Below are 26260 nucleotides of genomic sequence, written 5' to 3' on the forward strand. Positions count from 1 at the left end.
TTCAAAACTAAAACAACACATCTGCAAACTTAGTATTATGCCTGCAGATGTGTCGTTCTAGTTTTGAAGCAGCGATATGTTGTCTTCGGCTTAAAAAAAGAAACAGGAAATGGACAACAAATTTTTGTGCTTAAATAAGTAATAGAAAAAATGCAATAGAAAATTAAACCTGTTTGTAATTCTTCCCATCGGTGTGCTATCGAAGAAAGACATCGGAGATTTTATAAGACTGTTCAGCATTTTGTTGTGAAACCGAGCGGCTGCGGTAATCACTCCATGTGCTAAAGACAAACTTCCTATGATGACGAAAATCGCTAAAACAAAAATTAAAAGAGTGGTACTTCATTTCTTTTTCTCCAATTATGTGGAAAAGAATTCAAATATGAGATTATAAAGTCGCTAAATATTAATGTTATTTTAAATGAAGGAATGTGGTGAATATAGTGATGAGACACGTTTTCCAAGGAGCGATATTTCGTCATCATACTGGTGCTTCGTACTGTTTCCACGTAGGTACTTAAAAAGCGTAGAAAAAAGTAACTACATGATGACAAAATATACAATAGCAACGCTTTGCGTGCATGGAAATCGTTGTGTTTTGGGACGTTCATAAAAAATGCTCTCTTGTACAATTTGAAAATGTGACTCATCATTGTATTGACCTTTAACTGTTCATATCACAGTTGTTTACCAAATATAAATATTTTTAATGCTTATTTAAAAACGCATAGCTTTCGAGTCTCTTGATTTTTGAGGGAGATTTGTTTCTTATATTGAAAATGGTAACAAAATGTTCGCGTTAAAAGCTATTTCTTTGCTTCACCAAGTTGATATGCAATGATTTTTATCACCGTTCCAGATACAGGGCTGCCAACTTCCCATGCCGTTTGGAAAAATTTCTTCGAGTGGCAGTTATAACCTTCGATGAGCAGCCAACTCAATTTGGGTTTATGACTACTTATGCTTAACTCCTTAGCCTTGAAATTTTGAACCCAATTCGGAAGACAATGGCATACCTGCCAACCCATATTCCTTTCGAGGAAGATTTTCCCCAGTGGTAGTAAAATGGAATTTAATTTACAATATTAGGCAGAAACATACATTGAATTTTGAAAAAGCTTATGTGGAATAACACGTTAGTATTTAATTATTTTAAAAATTGTGGTGGTCAAAAAGATTATATAATAAATTTATAAATACAAGGAATATATAAAAGGCATACATTTTACAACCTCTTTAAAAATAGAAATAAAATTTTACGCTAAATGCGTAAAAGTTGGCAGGTATGCAATGGATCTCCTGGATCAAGCATAGGGAGAAATTAGCCTCCCTGGAGGACTTTTTGATGCAGCTAACCCGCATTTGCTGTACATGGAGATGAAAACCACGAGAACCTGCCACGGATAGACTGACGGCAAGGGGACTGTATCAGCAGTCGCTGAGATTCAATCCCCTTCACCTCATTTGAATGCGAAATCTCTATCTCTTGATCCGCCAGAGCTGTCTTAGAGTGGAAGTTAAATTTATGTTTTTATATATGTTTCTTGTAAGGCTACTCTTTACACCAATATACGTAAATGACACGAAAGTTCGTACGAGACACCACTCTATTGCTCTCTCATGGGAAACTTTTAAAATGTCCCCGAAATTTCCAAAATTTCTGCAAGATGCACTTTTCGCACATCAGAAATGCTTCCGTGGCTCTCACACCACCTCAATCACAGTACCTTTATAACTAGTAAAATGGGTTATCTGAAGGGGAGAAGCATGGATGCACAATTGGTACTTTTTCAGATTGGCTGTAATCGTCGTCTTTTACAGTCGAATATTTAGTTCCGTCAAAATAAATAGTGAAGATATTTCGAATATCGAAAAACTCGCAGAATGCACGACGATACGGCTTGCAGTGAGCACACGGAAAATTTGCATTTTTTGTCCTTTTGAGAAACGCAGAATGACAAAACTATTGCAACAAGGCTATTTATGGAAGAGCACATTTCTAACATGTACCGTGAGTGCAAACAATAATTTTTGGCATATTTCCATTTTTCAATTGAAATGTTATCACACTCTTCTCAGGTTACTCTAATTTGTTTGAAGTAATTGAAAGAAATATAAAAATATGAATGTTTTTAATTCTATCAATTTATTGATGAGTTGCAAATTAAAACAGATTTAAATTTAGTTATCTAGGGTTAATATTGAAAAATATTATCTCATTACCTTGTCCTAAGCCTAACGCGCTATAAATTTCCAATCGATAAGTAGTGGAAGAACTATGTGTTCCGTTTACTACAGGATCTGTGGTCCATTTTCCTAACCAAATATTGGCATAGGTCTAAAAAGAAAAGCAATCACTTAGAAAATAGCCATTTTATATAATGTTTTTTATAACTCTTAGGTACTATCCTTTCTTGTTGAGTAATTTTGTGGTCTGCAAATAGCCTCAGTCATTTTGCACTGTAGCAAGCTAATTAGGAAGTTTCAGGCTGATTGCAGTGAGCCCGAATATCTATATGCTAATTTGAAAGTACATCTTAGATAACCTGATTTATTCCAGGCTGTGTGCAATAAGCTAAGAATATAGTAAAGACTTATTGTAAATAGCTTCACAAAAAGTTTTTTTAAAGAAGGCATTTTAAACTCAGTCCCTGATTGAGTTATTATTCGCTTATTTCTAATTTGCTTATATTCTTATAAGATAATTGTAATCAGTTTGATAAATATCAGGGAGATTAGAAATTAGTGAAGATTTTTCCAATTAGCCTGAAGTATTGTTGACGGACAGCGGTATTTACAATGAGCTGGAGTTATCAGTTCGACATCACATCTTAAAAACATTCAAAGTGAAAAGAATTTTATTTCAGGATTTTCAATTCTGAACAAACATTAAATAATTTGATTTTATTAAATATTACGAAATCTTAATTCCTGTATGTCGAAAAACCTGACATCATAATGAAAATTTAAAGGTTTTACAGAAAATAAAACAAGTTTAAGAAAGCGCATTAAAATTATGTATTAAATTTTAAAACTAAAAAATGCACAAATAAAATTAATTAGCTTTTAAGTTCTTTTGCTAGCTTACGTATTTTCCACAAGAGCACTTAATACTTTTTATACAGTTTTTGTTCAAATTACGCCTAAATTTTCCACGTGATAGTGTTGGTAAGTTAGGTTGACTTTGCCACACAAACACTATGAAAGATGGTCGTTGATTTGGGCAGCAAAAAACTACCAAAAAGCTTCACATTTACATAAAACATCTACAAAAGACATATAAGTTCATTAAGTCAGGCTCTCTAACATTTTCAAGAAGTTTATTTAATGTCTATGTATTTTTGAATTTCTCTTTTAACGTGAGTTATTAATGTTATGTGTTTTATGAGACTTCTGCATTAAGTAAACGCTTCAGTTAAATCCTTTAAAAATGAATTTTCATCGAAAATGTTTTGAAAAACATAGATATTACACACACAAAATTACACACACATATTCTGACTTCAATAATAGAAAATTTAGTACTGAAAGTTAGCATCGACTACTATATTCATGCAAATGTTAAAAAAAAATAAACTTGAATAAAGAAAAATATATATTAATTATAAAATATTAATATATAAAGGACCTCCTGTAAAATACACTCTAAGGCAAAAAAATTGACGCACCAAGAAGGAGTTGTCCGATTGGTGGATAGGAAGACAATGTACAGAATAGTAAATGATTAAAATTTCAGAACAATTGAATAATTTATTGCAGAGTTACAGTAACAAGTTCAATAAGGTGATGACCCGCCTCTAGCCTGGATACAAGCTGCCACACGGCGTGGCATAGACCGATAAAGCTCCCGGATGGTCTTTTGCGGTATTTCCTGCCAAATTCGATCAAATTGTCGAACGAGGTCATCTACATTCCGTGCCAGATATAGTCGCCTTCCCATCATTTCCCAGACATGCTCGATGGGAGAGAGATCTGGTGATCTGGCAGACCAAGGAAGTGTTTGACAAGATTGCAGACAGTTCATAGCAACACGTGCCGTATGTGGTCTGGCATTGTCCTGCTGAAAAACCAGCCCAGGGCACTGCAAAAGGAACGGTAGCAAAACAGGTCTTATGATGTCGTCGACGTACCGCTGTGCAGTAAGTGTACCTTTAATGACGACCAAAGGGGTCCGGCTGTCAAAGGAAATGGCACCCCAGACCATAATGCCTTGTTGAGGGCCGGTGTGGCGTGCAATAGTGAAGGCAGGATCCCCCCTCTGCCCTGTGCGTCTCCAAGCACGCCTTCGATGATCGTCAGGACACAGTTGGAAGCGGGATTCGTCGCTAAAGACTATACGTCCCCAGTCGGCATCATTCCAGCCTGATCTGTTCAAAACATTCATGCATACGAAATTTCAAAGCAATCGGATGATTGCTTCTTGGTGCGTCGATTTTTTTGTTATAGCGTGTAGCTTGAATGAATTGTATTTTATAAGTTTTTAATGAAAGTAATTTTCTAAAATTTTTGTAACTTTTTTTACATTAAATATATATAACCATATATTTAATCTTACCTCCATTATAACGTAGCATAAATATCCAAATATAGTTAGAACCCATAAAGGGCAACTCATGTTCTTCATATAAGTCCAATACACGTGGCGATGTACCTGCAATCAAAAATAACTACGTAAATGTTTTATTGACACAGTTATTATGAACCGAGTATTTTTGATTGTATATTATACTGCAAATGCACGACTGGAGATTGCTTTACCAGAATAACAAGACCAAAAGCGTTACTAACGAAATATGTCATGTCTTAATATGGAAAGAAAAATCACCAGTGCTCAAAATGTTAGGAAGTGGTAACACTTTTAGTTGATTTTCTAAAAAAAGGTTCCGATGAATCGGTAAATTTTAATAACCCATGCTATTTTAAAACATAGCAGACTCCATTTGGGCACCTTTTGAATAAACATTAAAAAAAAAAGCCTTTGACTGGAAGTGCAAGTCAAGATTTTATTTTAGCTATTGCAATATTATCGTTGTATGATACCAATATTGTATAATACCAATATTATCGTTGTTTTATTTTAATAATTTACGAAGTAATTGTGATTGGCATTGAATACAAATCTTCTAAACCATGATTGATTAATCGTAATAACGACTAATATATTTTAAGAAAAATAGAATGAAAATGAAATGTGTTTGCTACCACGTATTGCAAGATCTCTGAAATCACATGTAAACATTTCATCCAAAATATAATGTTTTGCACACACAATGTATACGTAGCACAATGTATACATTGTGCTGCCCAAAATAAAGCAAACAAATGTGATTAAAACATTGATGGAAGTTGTAGTAAATAAGTTTCTGTAGTAAAATCAGTTTCTGTTCCGTAAATAAGATAAATACTGTTAAATAACCATATATGGCAGTACTTTTACTTTCGTTACTTGTACCGCCGGAACAAGTAAAAAGTACGTACTTTTACTTGTACTTCGTTACTTTTTAAATTTAGTACTTTTACTTGTACTTTCGTTACTTTTTTAGGGAAAAAGTACAAGTATTTGTAACGGAAATGTCGAATAAAATCGTTACCTTTTCTAAAACTCGGTAAGCTTTCTAAAAAAAAAAAATTTATTAAAAAAAATGCTTATGTTTCTTTATTTTATAAAACTAATGTGCAATGTATATGCATTCACAGCTAACTTCTTGTTTAAATACCTTGACGTTTTAAAATTGTCATTCCTGAAAGGGAAAAGACGGCGCTTTCGATCTTTTTTGGACTGCAACTATCATTGTGAATGTGGTGTTCTCCAGAATTGTGTTTCCAGAATATTCATCTTCTGAAAATTGCCTGTGATAAAGGATGACATGAATAGCAAAAGTTTTGAATACCAGTGGTTATCGTCTCAAGGGGGGTTGGAATGAACAAATGCCCATATGAATACTGCAGGGACTAATATAGGAAATAACTAATATAGGGAATTTATATCTATGGAATACTGTTATCACCGCATGTGATGGAATGCTTTTTTTCCTCTTAAAAAATAGTTTTGTCTAAATAACAAATGAACTGTATCTTTGATGTCTTATTGACACAAAGATGATTTTTTTTTTGGTTTTTGCTACTCCTCCAAAAAGTAACCATAAAGAAGAAAAGAAAAAAAACTTTCTCTTTTTATTCGCGGAAACCTATACTAATGTGCATAGTTTCTCTTTTCGAGTTTAATGAATTCCAATGGGTTATGAAATACACCGAAGATTTATCTAAACTATTAGTGAATTTATCATTTTTCTCGTTTTCTTGAGAAACAGGAAAACTACTCAATAACCACAAAGGAGTAAGTAACAACAAAAATATATTGTAACATGTGATATACAGGACAAAAAGCTACATTCAAAAGGCGTAGATATCTCTCTTTTTAACAATATCTTTTTACAGTTGCGGTTACAATTTAATTTACAATAAACGCTGCCATCTATCGGTGGTTCAACAAGTATTTCTACACATAGATTGAGAATCCTTATTTATGAAACTTTGCTTTAAGAGGGCTCAGTAGCCCCCATCCCCCCCAAGCTCTTGGGCGCATTCTTGGGTAAATTCTAAATCCCCCCCCCAAACTATTCGTTTTACTTAGTGTAAAAATTCCCCCCCCCCAAGCTTTAAGTGGGCGCATCGTGCGCCCACCTTCACCCCTGATGGGGGCCCCTGAGAAGACTTCATCTTTTTTGAAAAAAGTAAGTAATATTTTAATATCTAATTATTCTCTATTTATAAAATAACATTTAATATTAATTTGAATCATTTTCCATTCATTTAAATATGCTAATTAAAAATTTTGTTAACATTGTGTGCGCATTGGATGCTTTTTTAAATAATTTAAATAACTAATTTCATATTACTATTGCAAAAAATTTTGCACAAGTTTTACATTTTTTAACGTTAATGTAATTAATTATAAAAGCAATGCTTTATTTAATGGAAATGTAGTATGCACTAAAAAAAATCTAAAATATTATAATTTTTTTTATTTTGCAACAAAATATTTTTTTTTTGAATTATATTAAACGTAACATCTATTATATATAATTCTCTTACGTGGCTCCCAAATTTTGGCTGTATTTCTTTTCCGCCGGTGGCAACGTTTGCTTTGTTATGAAAACATCAAAGCATTCTGCCTTTTAATGATGTGTTTCTGATCTAATATATATAATTCTCTTACGTGGCTCCCAAATTTTGGCTGAAGTACTTTGTACAACTAAATAAGATTTACTTTATTTTCTTCATATATCAGTCGGCAAAGAATTCTATTAGGTTAAAAAACATTTCGCTAAAAAAATAACGAATTCCAAAAGAAATAAAAATAAACAACTTAAAAAATAAAAATGCTGTTGCCAGCCATAGAATTTTTTGAAAGTTAACTTAGCAACATAAATCAAAATGACATAGGAGCGCAACTAGATCAAAATTAAGATACCTGAGAGCTTGAAGTAACAAATCCTTCAATTCTATAAGTGTGATATCGCCAAATGCCTAAATTAACAATTGCGTTTTTAAAGAAATTCTATAAAAAGTTTTAAATAAACAACCTACTTCTACAACTGCTTCCTGAAGAACTTGGCTCATTGATTAAAAATATTGTTTTAATTTTACAGTACTAACTTTACTTCTACTTTCATTATTGCTATGACCCTCTTTCATTACATTTTACAACTTCATGCTAAATTTGAGGACTTTAAGTTGTTTTGTGGTTGAATACTGACATTTAGAAATGTGTACATAAAAAGTTAATATTTAGAGGTTAAGAGTTTGCCTCAGAAAAATTTGAATTGTTGACTTTGAATTTAACAATGGAAACAATCGTTTTTGTGGAAAATTGAATTGTATTGTTGACATCAAAACTAAAAATATTGTGTTTCAACTTAACAATACTACCTTAAATTATACTTTAGAATTGCCTCGGAGAAATTTGAATTGTTAGCAATGACTTAAACAAAAAGTTTTATTTTAACTGACAAATACTATATTATAATTTTAACTTTTTTTATGAGTATACTCATTTTCTTACTCTTTTCTTTGTTTTTTATACATTTTATATTTTTGTGATAAAATAAAAAACTTATAGTTGTTCTGCTTCTGAACACTGATGAAAACGCAAAATGATGGGCTTCATCAACAATCAAAAGTATATACATTTATTTTTCAAACTCCATATTATTAGGGTGGCGCCCTTCAGAGAATTAAAAATACAAAATTATCTTCATCAAAGCCTATGCTTTACATCCGGCGTTCAGTGGCAGACTACTATTTCATATTGTTTCACAACACACGGCTTTAGCCCTCTGGTGGGAAAGACTTTAAAACAAAACTTACAACAGTTACTTTTCTCAACAACTGAAATTTAGAATAGTGTGATTAAGAAAAATATGTGAACTGTTTGCAATTTCAAATTAATATTGAAATGTACAGGTTTAGAATTCTACAGTGAAAAGTTTTCGGAACTTCAGTATTCAAAAACGTATACAAAAGCTAGACGTTAATAACGTATCCAATGAGCGAGCAAAGCGAGCATTGGATTGCGAAGCAATCCGAAATGAACTGCGAAAGCAGTTCCGGGGGTTGGTGAGCGTTAGCGAGCAGGGGGCGAAGCCTCCTAGTATATACTATTACGTAAACGTATTAGTTATTCATATCATAAAATTTTAAAATCAAACTTTTGTTCATAATTTTTGGTTATGAGTGGATTTAGTCTTGCACATCGTTATTACAAATCCGAAAATTGCCATTATGAAATATTTTAAAATAAAAAAAAAAATAATATTTAAAAACAAAATATAATTTGTAGTTTATTGGATTTATAGGGGTTTCCTGTATATGAATGTATTTTTTTAAAATTTATTTTCTAACATAAGTTATAATGTTTATCAAATTTGTCGAACAAGGTAATTTATTTATAAAATAAAGTTTCCGAAAATAAAAACAAAATGTTAAAAAAAAAAATTCTATAGTTCTAAAATTAACATAAATCTAAGCTCCTTGTTGAGGCCAGAAGCACCATCTATGAAATTTTAGTGTGTGTTATGAATCCGAAGAGCTCGGATGGGAGAAATGAGTTATGTGAATAAAGTATTGTGACTAATAATTACAGTCCATTTTCTGAGTTTTGAGAACTTTTATTTTATCGAGAATTTATGTAAACTGAGCTATCGTCAGAGCCATTGTTGGTCCTGTCTATCAGAGCTATCAGTAGTGAAATTAGTGGATAATATACCTAATAAAAGGTACGTGATTTATTATTTAGTTATTGAAGTTCAATATGTTTAAAAGTGCTATAAAAAAGAGAACTATGTTCGGCTTGCTGTCGAGCTTAATGTAGACATTTCTAATATGAAAACTATTGTTGATCTAATTACAGCATTTTAGAGTTGTGATACGTATAAAAATAACATTGAGTTAGTTGAAGAGTTAGCAAATAACATAATCGAAGGAAGAAAAAGTGATGAAATCCGATTAATTGAAAAATTAAAAGCTGAAAGAGTGAAATCGGAACTTGAGCTCGCTAAATTGCGAATCGAATCTAAAAGTGAACTACCTGTTGATAGTGTGAAAAACGAAAGTGTAGAATCTTTAGACTCTCTCATTAAAAGTGTGAGGACTTTAACTCATAAAATCCCTAATAGACCAGAAGGACGGGGATATTTCTTTTCGTCATTAGAAAGAGCTTTTATTTCAAAAAATGTCCCTGAGAAATTTATGGCTGAAATTCTTCTAAATCTGTTTTGGGAAAAAGCCACAAATATAATTACATACATTAAAGATGACGAATAAGGAGATTATTCTAAAGTTAAAACTATAGTTTTGAGAGAATTCGAGCCATCCCCCCAAAAAAAAAATCTGTTTAGAGAATTTTAGGAAAGCGTAAAAAATGACGTGTGAAACGTACATGCAATTCGCGTCTAGATTAATAACGAGTTGGGAATATTATTTAAAGTTAAAAAATGTAACTGACTTCGAAACTTTAAAGCAATTAATAGTATCTGATAAAATTAATCAAACACTTAATAGAGAGGTTGTGTGCTTTATAAATTTAAGAAGCAAGTTCTTGGTTTAAACCTGTAGAATTAGCTAGGGAGATTGATTTATTTTATACTTCTAGGGGAAAACCCGTAGTTGATAATGCTACAATGAGTTATAAAAATAACTCGAAAACTATGTCAAAAGCGTTTCTAACGGATGTAAAAAATACTAAATGTATTTTATATGATGAAATTCATCCTTTGTATAAATGTACTATTTATAAAAATATGTTCGTAAGTGATAGAGTTGAGTTCGTTAAATCAAAATATTTATGCTTTAACTGTTTAAATAATCATAACGTAAGTGAGTGTAGAAACAAAATCTTTTGTAGTATTTGCAGAAAAAGGCATCATATTTCTCTTCACTTTCCGCGAGAGCAAAAAATAAATAGTTTGGAATCAAATGAATAATGAAAATAGGAACATTCAATCGTCCTTGAATTCTTCGGCACCAATTTTCCAAATGCCTGTGTATTACGAGACGCTTGTATGTGAGGGTGGGGAAAATATATTTTCTTCTACTACAATGGGAAAAGAATTAACAATCTTACTCAGCACTTTTATTTGTTTAATTAAAGATGAATCAAATAAGTGTTTTGAAGTTCGAAGATTATTAGACGTGGGAGCGAATTCTAATTTTATGAATAAAAAGGTTAGCAGATTCTCTTAATTTAAATAGGTCTCAAATATAACTGTATCGGGAATAAATAATATGTTTCTGAGCATAAAATCGAAAGTTAATGCTACTATTTTAAATAGAGATACGAGTTTTGATTTAAACTTAAATTTTGTAGTAATTCCTAAAATTACAGAACTTAACCAGCTAATCCTCTTAATGTAAATATTCTATCACTAAATAATATTTATTCCGAGTCCTATTGATTTGTTGTAAGGAGCAGAACACTTTTGTGAAATCTTAAAATCGGGTCACATTTTCCTTCAGGGTACAAAATTTAAGATTGCAAAATAGCGTTTTCGGGTATATTGTCAATGGGAGTCTTCCGACCAAAAACGAAAATAAAATATATTGTGGGCTCGTTACAGTTAATTTTGAGTTAGAAAAAACATTAAAAACTTTTTGGGAAATAGAAAATGTAGAGAGAGAGAGAGTCTAAAATTTCTAAAACTAAGAAAGCTGAAATTTGTGAAGAGCATTTTCTTGAAAATTATTCAAGAACAGAGAGTGGAAAATATGTTGTTAAAATGCCCTTTAGAGAAGATCCGTCGTGTCTGGGTGAATCTAAGAAAAAATCTTGTGTTTGTAAAAGTAAAAGTAGTGTGAATTCGTTATGAAATCGCCTTGCTAGAGAACCTCAATTTTGTGAACTTCACAAAGCATTTATGCTAGAGTATTTAAATATGGGTCATATGGAGGAAGTACAAGAGTCTGAAGAACCAGATGTGCAGCATTATATTCCTCGTCATTGGGTGTTTAGACCTGAATCCAAAAGTACCCCTTGAGATTTGTGTTTAACGCAAGTGCATTAACTTCTACTGGAACATCATTAAATTGTTTACAGTACAACAGAGGTATAATTCAGGATGATTTATTGTGCATCATGCTTAGGTTTAGAAAACATCAATTTGCCTTTGTTGCTGACATCAAAAAGACTCCTTTTTATATGTAAACAGATAATTTTGATTTCTGGTTTGGCTTCTGGGTATTTTAAATGTTCACTATTGAAGGAGCTTTGTAACATCCGAATGAGATTTTATTCCGCAATAATATGATTTCTACCATTTTTATCTTTTTTTTATTTAAATAAATTAACAAATATTTATTTTGAATTAGCAAATATAAATTTTTATTTAAATAAAAAAAAAGACTCTCTTTAAATTAATATAAACTAGGGTATAGTTAATAAGACTAGGGAAAGAATAAAGAACTGTCGTTTCCGTAAATTTTGGTCTTCGTTTCTCATTAATCAAAATTATTGAGGTTTATTAATTATAATTGTGTACTATAAGTCGCACCAACGATATTTTAAAGTTAGAGGGACTTGCTTGTTTGTAAATATTTAATCAGTTCATTTCTTTTCTTTGAAGCACTTTTCAAATTTTAGATTCAATAATTTTAATCTTTCTGATTAGCATTGATGGGGAAGATGAACCTTGTAAAAAAGCAATGGATTTGGGATGAAGGTATTGTACTAGCCTCCATACTCAACCGATATTGCGCTATAGGATTTCCACCTTACTTTACTTTATTCCATATAGAATAGAAAATATGGGAGATGTCCAATATGTCATCTCAAGAAATTTTGTTTTAAAATAAATTGATTTTTATCAAACTGGCATTGAAAATTTATGCACTAGAATTGAAAAAGATTTTTAAATAACATGAGTGTAACACTGACTAAAGATGAAACTTATTAAATTTTTTTTTTGTTGAAATTTATCGTTAAAAAAAAGAAAGATATTTTTTCCAAGTTCCTCTAACGAAAAACAAAACAAATGTATCAAAAGTAGAAATTAAAAAAAATTTATTCGACTTCAATTTATAAAGAATACAGTTGTATTATGCTTAGAAAAAAAATACCATTTAAAAGAAATTAAGCATTTAAAATCGACGCATTCTTTTAAATAAAGTTATTACTTTCCCTTCTGGTTTATTGTGACAGATAATAATTCTTTCTATTTATCCAATCAAGCTCAAATACATTTTATTTAACTTGTAGTGGATGACAATTGATGTTAATAGATCTTTTCCAAATATAAGTTCATTATTTAATTTTAAATAATTAATTTTTAGTATTTATGGTGAATTTTTTTGGATTGTCAATAATTTTATTTTCTGATGAATTTGTTTGAGTTTCTTTTCTAAATTAATTGGTTCTTTGTATTTCATGTTTTTTCTTGGACTTCTATACAAAACCTTCGGGGTACTTATGGTGTTACTTTAGACAATTGCCCCCCCCTCAATAGAAAAGGTTTTGTTTTATGGCTACCGGGGCCGGTACCCCCTGAAGACGTCGGCTTCGGTGGTCATATTTTTATTTTTATTTCCTTCGTTTCCTTTATTGCTACAAGTTATTTTCATTCATTTTTGAGTTTTATGCATATATTTAATACATTTTAAATAAAAAATGTTGGATTTTGTTATTACGTTTTTCAATTTTCTTTTTGAACTCACTAATAATACATTTTTGTCTTAATACATTTTTTACTAAATACATTTTTACCTAGTACATTTTTTACTAAAATTATGTTTATGCCCGACCTTGTCAAACAACGCCCAGTCAGATCTCTTAGAACTTCAGAACTGTTTGTGCTATTGAAAACTATTATAATTACTATTTTAACTCTTGAAAGCTCGAAGGTATTAGTTTAGCCGCTGATACTAAAATTCGTTTACAAATTTTAATTTTTCCGTTGGGCAGAAATGTGCGGAAAATGATTTTCTCGCACGACTTCAGCATTAGCCATTGTTACAAATAAAACTAGCTCAAAGATCACAAAGCTCTCTGAAACCCCGTGTTTGCTTTGTTTATGTTTGTGCTTTTAAAACGCGTTTCTATAGAGTAAAACAATTTTAAATCAATGGTAATTTAAATAAATAAGAATAATAAACTAAAAATTTAAATCAATAGATAAAATTTCTTTTTCGTGCAATTCCATAAAAAGTTTGATATTAAAATTATATTTGATTTTAAATTATATTATACGATTATATTATAAAATTATATTATAATATTCTTCCGAATTTAAAAATAAATTAATGCCCATAACTTTCAAAATTAAAAATAATTAAATAAATAACAACAATTTTGCAAAAACATTAAAGAACATAAGAATATTATTCAATAAAATTTTAGGTTACTTTGAATTTTCGATTTCCCAGAAATGTACTTTTAAATCGTTACTTTTTTGGTTTAGTACTTGTACTTTTACTTGTACTTTTTACTCGTTACTTTTCAAAATAAGAACTTTTTACTTTTTACTCGTTACTTTTTTTAAAAATACTTGTACTTTTACTCGTTACTTTTTAAAAGTAACGTTGCCATATATGTAAATAACACCTCATCTGAGTCCAAGCATTAAATGACAGTAAAAAAGTGACGAGACAAAATCGTGCCATGTGATTGAACCAACAGAGACTGTAAAAAAAGCTTGGACAAAATTATAAAAGGAAAAGAGGAGGGGGGGAGTTTGAAGGTGTGGTTTGGTGGGCATTTCTTGCCCTCAAAATTTTTAAAAAAATTAGTAGAGATCCCCAAATATTGAGAAAAGATGTGATTCGAGAAAGATTATTAACTTAATTATGAATTTTTTTTTCAATATGGAATGATTCCCAAAATTCAAGGTCGGTTGATGAAGAGCAGTATTTAATTGTTTCAGCAGAATAAAACACAAACAGAAGTAAATTGTTAGAATCAAAATTTCCTGCTAAAAAATCTGATGTAAATTATTTAAAGTTATCCAAGTTGATTTTTTTATCTACCTCACTGCTTGTTTCCCTTCTTTCTTGTAAATGCATCTAATCTTATAAAAATATTTTGTTACTTGCAATGGGTTTATATTTCTTTTTAACAGAAATTATCCATCAACAGAAGAATTATGCTTAATTACAAATATAAATTTAAAAACTATCTCCCTATATTAAAAAATTAAATATAACGATTTTTTATGCTACTTACTTTTCCAACTTCCATTCTCTCATCTTCAATCAATCGATACGTTTTTTCGGCGTCTCTTGCGTCAAAAGATGCAATTAATTTTTGTTCTTTACTCAAGCCATCGTCTGAAGTTTTTGAATAAGCAGAATCAGTAGATACGTATCTGCAGAGCATTCTAAATATCAAATGTAAATATAGATGATATGTAACGTATTTTGTTAAAAAGTTATTTCATTGTAACAGATAAAGGTTACATGGTAGATATTAAAGTTACTATGGAAATCTAAAAAGAAGCTGAAATTAAAGTATAAATATAAAAAACCAAAATGAATAAATAAACAGTTAATTTTAATATTTTGTTAAAACATAACTAAAAATATTCCTGAGCAACAATGAATTTTTTAAAGACATTGTGATTTATTTATTATATGATTTATGTGTGAATTATTTATTTATTGATCTATTATGTTTTGAGAATTTCAAGGATAATATTATGGATATTATTACTTATATCATTATGGAAATGATTTAATATGTTAAATTTTATATAGGTATATTGAAGTAATTTTTTACACATTCAAAATGTTTTCACCTATATATTAACAAAGATGACAAAATTCATCAAAAATTTTTCCTTTTATTTCCTCACCATTTTGGCGAGAATCGTGATCAACTTCCCACTACTGAGGAACTGCAATTTATTTTTTTTTGCTCTATTAAAGATGTTTTTTAAAACTCTTTTTTCCAATGGAAATAAATAAACAATAAAATTATTTTATTGGCTTAAGCTTGAGGCGAATCTATGAATTTAAAACATATTACAATTCTTTGTCATGTGAAAAATATTAAACTTTTTGTCCGTTTTATTTATCTATGGTATGAAACCGACAAAAAACGTAAATACCTATAACGCTATTAAACATTTTTTTTTAAAACATTGTCAATTTTTAGAAATTTTCAACCTAAACAAAAATTATTTTAATTATCTGATATTTTTCACTTTTTGCACATAATATGAACCCAAATCATATTGTGGTTTTAACTGTCAAAAGAAAAGGACCGGAAGTGGATTATTTTTGCAAAAATTGTGAGTTTTTTCCATATCGACAAATATCCTACAAGTTAACGGATTCTGGTTAATCAATTATAAAACTTCATTTAACTCTCATATAGCTTTTACAATTTCGTAGTAGTTATAAAATATAAAAATTTCATATTACTCAATTAAAAAAACTATATATATTTCATACAACGGCAGAGCTCCACTTCTATGTTTCTCTTTTCGCTTTTAGTTTGTTTCTTTCTGCTTTGTGTAAATAAGAAGAGTTATTCCTGGTAGCAAAGGAAAAACAAGACCCGATTTTCTTTACAAAATAGAGCGTCGATCAGTAATAAATATTTCAGAATAGCCAAAGAATATAATAAAGAATATAGTAAACATAATTATAACTTGTTCTACTTCTCATTTTTCCAATGAAATACTAAATTTTTAAAGCAAATTTAATTGCGAATTTGAAAAAAAGCTAGCTGTTTGAACAAAATTTAAACTTCAAGGGATAACACAGCTTATAACGTAATAAGAACTGAAGATGAAAAGTTACTTTTTATCTTCCTCTGTGTTTTCCTCTAAATTCATTTGGCTTGTGTGTTCTTGAATAAATTCCTTAAAAGATCCATTTTGACTCATCAATTCTCGATAAGAGCCGGTTTCATCAATTCTGCCATCCTTCATGCTGACAATTATATCCACTTTATGCAGTACCGACACATCATGGGTAACGAGAATTCTGCTCTATAATCGAAAATTATAAATCATAAGAGTTAGCCATGAAATAAAGAACTGAACAGATACAAGTACCTGAAGAAACAATTTATGATTTTTTTTATCGACGTAGTACTAATAAGTATTGAAAAGTCGTAATGTCTATCAAATGTCGTAATTTTTAACAAAACTTAAGAATTCAGCAAAAGTTTAGATGTTTAAACATGATTCAACTCTTCTTATATAGTACAAAGCTATTTACAGTTACTGATAATTTATTAATATCTTACTTTTTTTCTCAGTAATCCATCGTTTCCAATGATGTCATCGAAGAGTGCTTTACGAACGTGAACATCCACTGCACTGAGTGTGTCGTCCAGGAGGAAGATGTCTTTGTCTTGATATACAGCACGCGCCAAACTGACACGCTGCTTTTGACCGCCACTCAAATTTACTCCCTACAAATCATAAAATAATAATAATAATAAGTACATTTATATTTACTTATAGAAATAAGCAGTACAAGTAAACCAATTTCTCTTCGTTACAATCAAAGTTAAGAAGTGGACTGGAAAAATTAAAAAATAATAAAAACCTGAATAAATTTAAATAACGATAATCGAATTTCTAAGGGCCAAGTCACAATCATCATGGTTTAAGAGGACGCCTTAACACGTGAGACACTTTTCGTCGCAACTTCTCTTCCTCCACCAAAACTAATTTAAAAATTTAGGAACAGAAAAAGTTTTTTATTTTTATTTCCAGTGTCCAACTTTTTAGAATAACCCACTTGGTCATCTAAGGGCATATTTGTTGGCCACTCTTTCATGGGCACCCTATAAGATGGGCCAACGTTGCTCCTACAATAAGGACAGATAGTACGAAGGGAAGAACATCCATGGCTTTCCCGGGATTCGAACCCAGAACCTTTCTGGTGCAAGGGCAGTTCCCTAACCCCTGCACAAGCCGGTCGGCAGAACAGAAAAAGTAAGTTCAAACAAACTGAAAGTATGCCATGAAGTTTCCACGAAGAAATTTTTTTAAACATCAAAACGAAATTAAATTATTAGAAGAAAACTTGCTATTACACTATTTAGAAATTATCTTCCACTAATTTGTTTGCAATTTGAAATTTTTAGAGCAATCAAAACGTCATGGCTTACTCTAGGTCAGTCTGTACTCACTTTCTCTCTCTTTCTAATTTTAAGTTCGTAATGGAGGTGAAAGTGAACTTACGGAGAAAAATTTCTCACCTGGTATGACGTCCTCTTAAGAGTTAGACCGTTCTGATGATCATATAGTACAGACAATATTTGGACTAACAAAATCAGGTAAAAAGCGTACTTTCTAATTTTGATCATTCCCATTTTTGACAGCTTTGGGTTTTTGAGACACAAAATATGAGACGAAGTCGAAATCGAGAAAAATGGGTTCCAATTTCTCCCGTTATGCCAACTAAAAAATGGGGACCATATTTTCCAAAATGCCACTATCTACATAGTTTAGAGGTTAGAAAACCGAATTAAAAAGAAACGTGAATAAAAAAGACAAACAATAAAACTTATGGTTTTCTGTATTCTGGTATGATAGAATTAATATTTCTATGACTACTGCAACAAGCAAAAGCCTAAAAACGTATGAGGAAAAAAGTATGTAAAGTTTATTCAGTGAAAACCCCAGCAGATATTATGAGATTTTTTTTCCTTAAGATTACTGTGTCCTGACTTATTTTCCGACACGTTGTTTAAGTAATCGTCATAAATTAAATTTTTCTTAATCAATAATCTTAAATCACAAATCTTGCTATCATTTAATATATAAGAATCAGCAAAAAGTGGTATTTAGGTAATTTACTTTCTTCGAAATAAATGTTAGTACTTAATCAATTGCTGTATTAAATTTTAAATTATTTAAACATAATTAACCCCCCTTTTAGCTTTTTATTAATTTTGTTTAACTAGTTAAATACGACTGCCGCGATATATATAATTTTATAATTAATTAGTAAAGCATACGAAAAATTTCCAGATTTTAGTATCTTCGATAGTATTACTTCTAATGGTACATTGGAAAACCAATACAATGTGCATAGAATGAAAAATTAACACAGAGTACTAAAAGTTCAAGAAAAAACATAAAACTACGTTGTCCATCCTAGGATGTAACAATGGAAAAACGTAAATCTAGGTGACTCGTGTTAGAGTGACAATGAAGATAAAAAAAACGTCATTTTATGTAACCCGTCCGCTAAGTGTTAATTTCATGTATATTACATTATACTTGAATACATACCCTCCAACTTATGAGGATTTTGAAAATAATTCTTTCTAGTGGTAGCGAACCAAAGTAGAAATTTTTAAAGCAAATGGATCTCTCATAAAACTTTTATCAGAACTTAAGAATCTAGCCATATGGCCTGCACTTTTATAAGTAATAGTGGACAAGTTACGCTAAAATTAATTTTTTTTTAAATATTAAGACATTAATTTTGCTACCGTCTGAAAAGAAGATTTCTGAAACTACGGAAATTCCGTAGCAGTTGGAGGGTATGCTTGAATAGATGACTAAACTCATTTCTCATAGTTTTAAGTTATTTGGAAGGAATTTTACCTTTTCACCAATTTCTGTGTTGTCTCCAGCTGGCAAAATTTCCATATCAGGCCTTAAGCAACAAAGATGCAAAACTTTATTGTATTTTCCTTCAACTAAATGCTTCATCATCAAAATATTTTCTTTAACTGTACGATTCAAAATCCAGGCTTGCTGTGGAACGTAAGCCAAACTTCCCTGGGAAAAAAGTCATGAAATAAAAATTTAAACTTTATGAAACACAATTACTTAATTAGTACTATATAATGGAACTAATCTTCGGGAAGTTTTTTTTTTATTTATTATGGGCATAGCTCAAAATGAGTATTTAAAAAAATACACCTCGAAATGTTTGTATAAGAGACTGGACATAGTCCAAATTGCGTTTTAAGTAAATTCGATGTTGCCTGAAACGCGTGTATAACAAAAGTGACACACTTCAGAATGCGTGTTTGAGAAAATGAACATAAAATTTGATTCCATTTTTTAAACATTAATATTTTTTGCCTCTCGGAGGCTGCGTGGTAGTGCTTCGTGCTGTCGTACCACAGATCTTGGTTCAGTCCTCTGGCCGGGCATGGTTGACTCAGCCTTTCATCCCATCAGTGGGTCGATAAAATGAGTACCAAGCATGATTTGAAACTAAACACTGGGGGTTCGGCGTTGGGCTGAAAACCCGATCGGAACATCTGCTCTTGCACAGCAGAGCCCAATGGTCAAGAAAACTAAGATGGGCTGAAGCGCCACTGAGTTTAGTTTAGTTTTAGTTGCAAAAATTGTTTCTATTTTTACGAACAAACTGATGGTTCCAATTAAATTCGTACTGTGATGTTATTCATTTACCGAAATCATGCTGTACGATTTTTTAAATTATTCGTTTTTTAAAACACAATGTAAGTCAATAATTGTATTTACAAGATTTTCACGGCTTCCATAAATTAATAATAGTCGTAATAAATTTAATTTATTTTGCAAACTTTTAAAAATCACTTTATGGTTTATCTGAATTACCACTTAATCTCAGTATGAAGACATAGCTGAAAAAGCTATATTTGTAATATAGCCAGCTACCCCGATCCCAAAGTCTGAGAATTTACTCCGTATTATTTATAGTGCTTAGTACTTGTAAGTATTCCTCATATGGTAATTAAGTTTGGATTGAACATTAACCCTCTCGCGCCGACTGTCACAAATACGTGCCAACATAAAACCGTATCAATCAGGGTAAAAAGATAAAACTGGTAATCAAAGTATTTCTTCAGCAGTTTATTTGTGGGCGGAGTTATAATTGTTTGATTTATCTAATTTACCATTACTTTGTTCAAAATAAAACTATTTAGTTATACTTTGATCCAACATTGATTATATATATGATTAAACTAACAATAATTAAAGTAAAAGCAAAGTAAGTCTGTCAAATTAGCAACGACTGCATTTAAGCTACCGTTTTTTATTTAATTACAACTTGATTCTGATTTTGTACGAATGCTTTTCTGAATCACCCGTCTCCAAGGGGTTAAAAGGTGAATTCTTAGCTGTTTTTTTTTAATTTTAGAGCTGTGTCAATTTTTAACACGCATTTTGAGCCGTGATTAAAATAAAAAGCACGCTGTTCCTTCCCATGGACGCTAACAGCTCACATGCGTTAATAGAGAGATTTAAAAAAAATATATATGCTCGTCTCAAAATATTTACTTTTATATCTACAGATCCATCCATTCTATTGATCTCTCCGAGAATTGCTGACAATAATGATGATTTACCCGATCCCACAGGTCCAATGACAGCAACCAACTTGCCTTTAGGTATATGCAACTCGATGTCATGTAACGTGCTCTCTTCTTCTCCTGGCCATCTGAATGACGCTTTTCTTATTGTTAAAATATCCCCTGCAGGATAGATTCTTATGTTATCTGCTATGTAAAATTTAGAAAAAAATCTAATTTTTATTCATAGTTACAATTTAAACATGGATACGATTGAGAATAGCAGACACTAAACAAGAGATCCCAACAGGCAATCTCAAGCTTTTTAGTGGCGATAATTTCATCTAGGTGAGCAGAGTGTGTATTCGTTTCCCAAACCTTAAACATTTTAATACTCGATTTCATAGGTACTAAATACAAATTTAAATTGCTCATATGTCATAGTAGGCACAATTCATTTCGTGGCATCCACGCAATTGCCGTGATAAAATATTTACCTAATAAAATATTAAATATAGTATATGGTATAAATGCTTTATTGTTACTCTGAGATTTCTCAATTAGGCAGTTAATCGTAATTATCACAATATATAGCCTTTATCAAAAGAATGTATTTTGATATATATATATATATATATATATATATATATATATATATGTATATATATATATATATATATATATATATATATATATATATATATATATATATATATATATATATATATATATATATATATATATATATATATATATATATATATATATATATATATATATATATGGTGTGACACAAAAAGCTGCCATTAATCTTTTTATGTTATTTCGTTTCTATAAGACAACTCCTAATTAATTATTCTAATCGAAACACTTTCTCATACTTTTAAAAAGCCACAACCTGCTCTTAAATCTATTTTTGCCTCAAGTATGCATAATTATAAGTAAAAGACATTTTTCCCTTTACTCTTCGTGGGAATCATTCGACCTATTTCATAAACCAATAGTAATTTCTAAGATTTCCCTCTTTTTCCTAAATAGAGACATTTTTCGGATTTTTTGAAAGACTTTCCCTGCCAGAAAGACTGCTCGTCGAAGGAGTAAACTTCAAAATTACAAAAAATTCTGAAAGGTTTGGTTTTTAAAAGGTTACCACTCTATGAAATATTTTTCAAAAAGAGTAGTAGTTGGTAGGCCTGCATTTCTAAAATTAAGATTCGCACGCTATGAAATTTATGTTGCCATCACTTCGAAAAAAATTCTCATGCCGCATTGATGTAAGTTGTCACCTTTGTTAATATGTGATCATAGTCCACCACTATTTACGATTTTAGGCTTACAAGTCATCATTGATAAGATTGAAAAATACAATATATGATACTATGCATGACTGAAACTGGAGAACGTCAGCCTTGACCGGTGAATGTCAATACACAGCACATGTGTCTGTCAAAGATCAAATTCTTTATTATATTCTTGTGCATTCAGACCATCACAAGGGTATATCAATAAGATATGAAATACTCTGATGAAGTTTAAATAGAAAAACCAGGATCTGAAACAAAATTCAACAGCAGATGAAATGCTGCACAATTGTATGCAGGCTTGCTTTCTGGTGTATAAAATAATTAATTTTAGTGAACATATGGATATCAATTGCTTTTGAAAGGAAACCAGAAATAAAATGATTTTGCAACAATGTTTTTTTTCTTTTCCGGGGTATATGCAGACCTAAATGTGTATACTGTGTTTTGGAAAGTAATCATAAAAGAACATTGATGTAGGGAATACCGAACACCAGCATTTAAACTTAATTAATCATCAGTGTTTGAAATGCTTGCAAATGTACACCGGATTGTGGTACATTATCTTTAAAAAGTATCACAGTAAAAAATACAAGGTAAATATATGCATGACAGAGGCTGGTGAGTGGAACTTTAGAAAGATTGGAGATTAGCTTGGTTGGTGATTGGAACTTTAGAAACATTAGTGTAGGGCAAAAGTATGCCGGCAAGTGTATAAAGAACAAAATAGATTGAAGAAATAACAGAGTTAGATGACATCTTTAGTGTAAGTATAAAACATCATGCCTCCTACAATAAAAATAGAAATGAAATCCTCTAAAAACTAGTTTTTTTTCTTCTCGTTTACGAATAAATGGTAGAAGCTTTTGTTTGGTGATTGGTTGTTGAAATTTTGATTAAAATGAATGGGAATGCTTCTAAAATATATTTTACAAAAGAAAAAGAAACATAGTTACTAATTACTATTTAATTCTGTAGTAATTAGTTATATAAAGTTACTATTATTATATAAAGTAATAGTCATTAGTTATAGAAGTTAGTTATATGACGATACCTTCTTCAGGTTCAGTTCCAATAGCTTCTGGATCCATGTTTTCTGCAGCAAAAAAAGTTCGCAAACGTTCCAAAGCTACGCCAGTCTTGAGAAATGAAGAAAAAAATATTTTGTAACTGTCATAAGTCAAAAGTAACTTATATAGTAACCACAAATTTATTTTTATTATAGTATAATATAATATAATATAATATAATATAATATAATATAATATAATATAATATAATATAATATAGTATAGTATAATATAATATAATATAATATAATATAATATAATATAATATAATATAATATAATATAATATAATATAATATAATATAATATACCATAACATAACATGACATAGTATAATATAATATAATATAATATAACATAATATAAACTGTAACATAAAATTAACAAAAGCTAATATTAATATAATTTCATTCTTTCTACTACAAAGATAAATAAGGACTTTAAAATCACAAGACTTGTTGATCTCAACAAATATGTTTACTCAACTATAGTAAAGTTTCTAAAAGATTATTCGATAATATCTAATTTTATCTTCAGATTTAAAATATATATATATATCATTTCGAAATCATTATTTAGTAATCCACGAAATAATCGATCCTTTTAATATTTTTAGATACAAAATATTTAGAATTAAGAAAATCGATCGAAACCGACAACCGTGCATAAAGAGCAAAAAATTTAAAATCTTTTTATAATGTGCCAAATGAGGAAACTAATTATGTTAATTGTGGTCCAGTGCTCCTTCAAAATTGCTATAGTGGTAGTCAGCATATCAAAGCAATGAAAACACACCTTTTTCAGAAATCATTTAAATGTTAGACATTTTCACGCTACTTAGTATTCTGTATACTCAGTACCAGCCCTGGTGGGCTCCCACTGATTTATCTGATCTGGCATGACTCGAAGAGATAAGATAATGACATGGCTGCGTGTATAGCCTAGTATATTGGATGGCATTAACATTAACCCTTTCGCGCCGACTGTCACAATTACGTGCCAACATAAAACCATATCAATCAGGATAAAAAGATAAAACTGGCAAAAGATAAAACTGGATAATTCACCATTACTTTAGCTCAAAATAAAATTATTTAGTTGTACTTGGAAATAACATAGATTATATATATGATTAAACTAACAATAATTAATGTAAAAGCAAAGTAAGTCTGTCAAATTAGCAACGACTACATTTAAGTTACCGTTTTTTATTTATTTACATCCTGATTCTGATTTTGTAAGAATACTTTTATAAATCACCCGTCCCCAAGGGGTAAATATAGAAAAAGAGTGGTATTATAGGTGCACGGCCAATAAACCCACCTCTCCTGCGGCTGTCAGCAGCGTTTGGTGGATTGCCCTGCCCCCGTGATTATACTAGTCTTATATATATATATATATATATATATATATATATATATATATATATATATATATATATATATATATATATATATATATATATATATATATATATATATATATATATATATATATATATATATATATATATATATATATATATATATATATATATATATGTGTGTGTGTGTGTGTGTGATAAAATGGGAAAATAGTTATGTACAATATTTACACTGTTTGCAAAACTTCTTAGATAATTTACCACCCTATAAGAAACAGGCTACTAATGGGCTGTGTGTAATATTTTCCTTTAAGAATTCTTTGCTGAAGATATCATTGAAACTTTGCCTTGTCACATTTTTCTGCTTTACTAAAAAAATTGGCATTCAGTGAGGCAATGTATTGTGAGAGTTTTGAAAGATTTAAGTCTTCTCTTATAGTTAGATTCCTAACGTAGTAAGGAAATATTGCAATGGATTGCAATATTTTATTAGGTAAAATGTCAAGTTTAATAAGTGATCTGGAGTTGTGCACTATGCTGGTGATGCATAAGTGGTTATCGGTCTTATGCTTTTTATATATAGTGGTGTTTTTAGGTGAAGAGGAAATGAACGGTTTCCTATTAGGTGGGCTCAGAGCTTAGAACGCTCTGCAAGCTTTTGGGATGTTGTCTTTTATATGGTCATTCCATGTAAGTTTATTATTTAATGTCAGGACAAGATATTTAGTTCTTTCATCACTGGAACACTTCTCCCCAACAATAACATATGTGTCTCCAAATTATTGTATTAATGAACAATCTTTCATGTTAACTTTTAGAAAACAAGAAATAAACATATGACAGAAAATGAAATACCACTGTAATAATTTGAGGGACCACTGGACGCTCTATTTGTAGTAAAAAAAATAAATGAATAGTTTGATTATGTTCACCTGTATCAATTCCGAAATGGATTCGGGCAAAATGAACAAGCCATACTTTAGCTGCTCCATGAGAGTGATTGTAACAAATGCTTTCGTTGGATCCAAGACATTTTTATTATCCATAAATAAATAGGTAGCAAAACTTGCCACAGAAATCTATGGAACAGCATAAATATTTTGTGAGTGAAGCCAAAATCTACATTGTTTGTCTATATAAAAAATTGCATTTCTAAAAAAAGAAAAGAAATTACCATAATAACAAAGCTCTTACAGACTAAATTGACACAATCGGGCACGGCAAACATTAAAAGTTTAAAAGACTATAAAGAAATTATCTGTAATGAATAATTTCGAGAATACACCTTTTTACCTCATTGTATATAAAGGATCATCTAAAAAAATATTCTAAATTTATTTTCGTAAATGGAAATTTTAGCCATCATTTCGTTGAAAATAAATTGCATTTTAACTCCATAAAAAATAACAATTGTAAGAACAAATGTAGGTTCTTGTACGGTTACGTTCTTCATCCTCAGCCATTTACCGCTCGTTCAAGAATTTGCTTTCACGAAGGGATTTCTAGATTTAGAAAAAGAAAATTCCCTAAGATGAGACCCAGCCACCAGCCATTGTTATGAAACAGATCAAAAATATTAAAAGAAATTAAAATACTTATTTACAATTCAAATATTGGTCTGTGATATCTTGATTTTTTTTAAAAATTTAATGTGCTGAAAATTTATATATAACATCCCTTCCCGTCAAGGGAAAAAAAAGATATTTTTTAATTATTAACGCTTATTGACTAACTTCCACTTAACTATCTACTGAATTTACAAGTTAATCGAAGCCTCACCG

The 26260-nt window shown here is 30.2% G+C and overlaps 1 protein-coding gene across 1 annotated transcript in view; it reads right to left on the bottom strand.

Moving 5' to 3' along the window:
- The window catches only part of LOC107446137 (multidrug resistance-associated protein 1), a 74284-nt gene that overhangs the window by 14946 nt on the left and 33078 nt on the right, over positions 1 to 26260 (bottom strand). Inside the window, exons 13-22 of the mRNA XM_087163303.1 lie at positions 25412 to 25558; positions 23102 to 23186; positions 20736 to 20929; positions 19062 to 19238; positions 16742 to 16909; positions 16291 to 16481; positions 14711 to 14864; positions 4556 to 4651; positions 2224 to 2338; positions 170 to 314 (exon numbers count right to left, since the gene is read on the bottom strand). Of these exons, the coding sequence (XP_087019429.1) occupies positions 170 to 314; positions 2224 to 2338; positions 4556 to 4651; positions 14711 to 14864; positions 16291 to 16481; positions 16742 to 16909; positions 19062 to 19238; positions 20736 to 20929; positions 23102 to 23186; positions 25412 to 25558 (1472 nt within the window). The remainder of the gene's footprint in view (positions 1 to 169; positions 315 to 2223; positions 2339 to 4555; positions 4652 to 14710; positions 14865 to 16290; positions 16482 to 16741; positions 16910 to 19061; positions 19239 to 20735; positions 20930 to 23101; positions 23187 to 25411; positions 25559 to 26260) is intronic.

Source organism: Parasteatoda tepidariorum, chromosome 5 (genome assembly GCF_982258835.1).
Source record: "Parasteatoda tepidariorum strain Cologne lab strain chromosome 5, Ptep-v5.0, whole genome shotgun sequence".
NCBI lineage: Eukaryota > Metazoa > Arthropoda > Arachnida > Araneae > Theridiidae > Parasteatoda > Parasteatoda tepidariorum.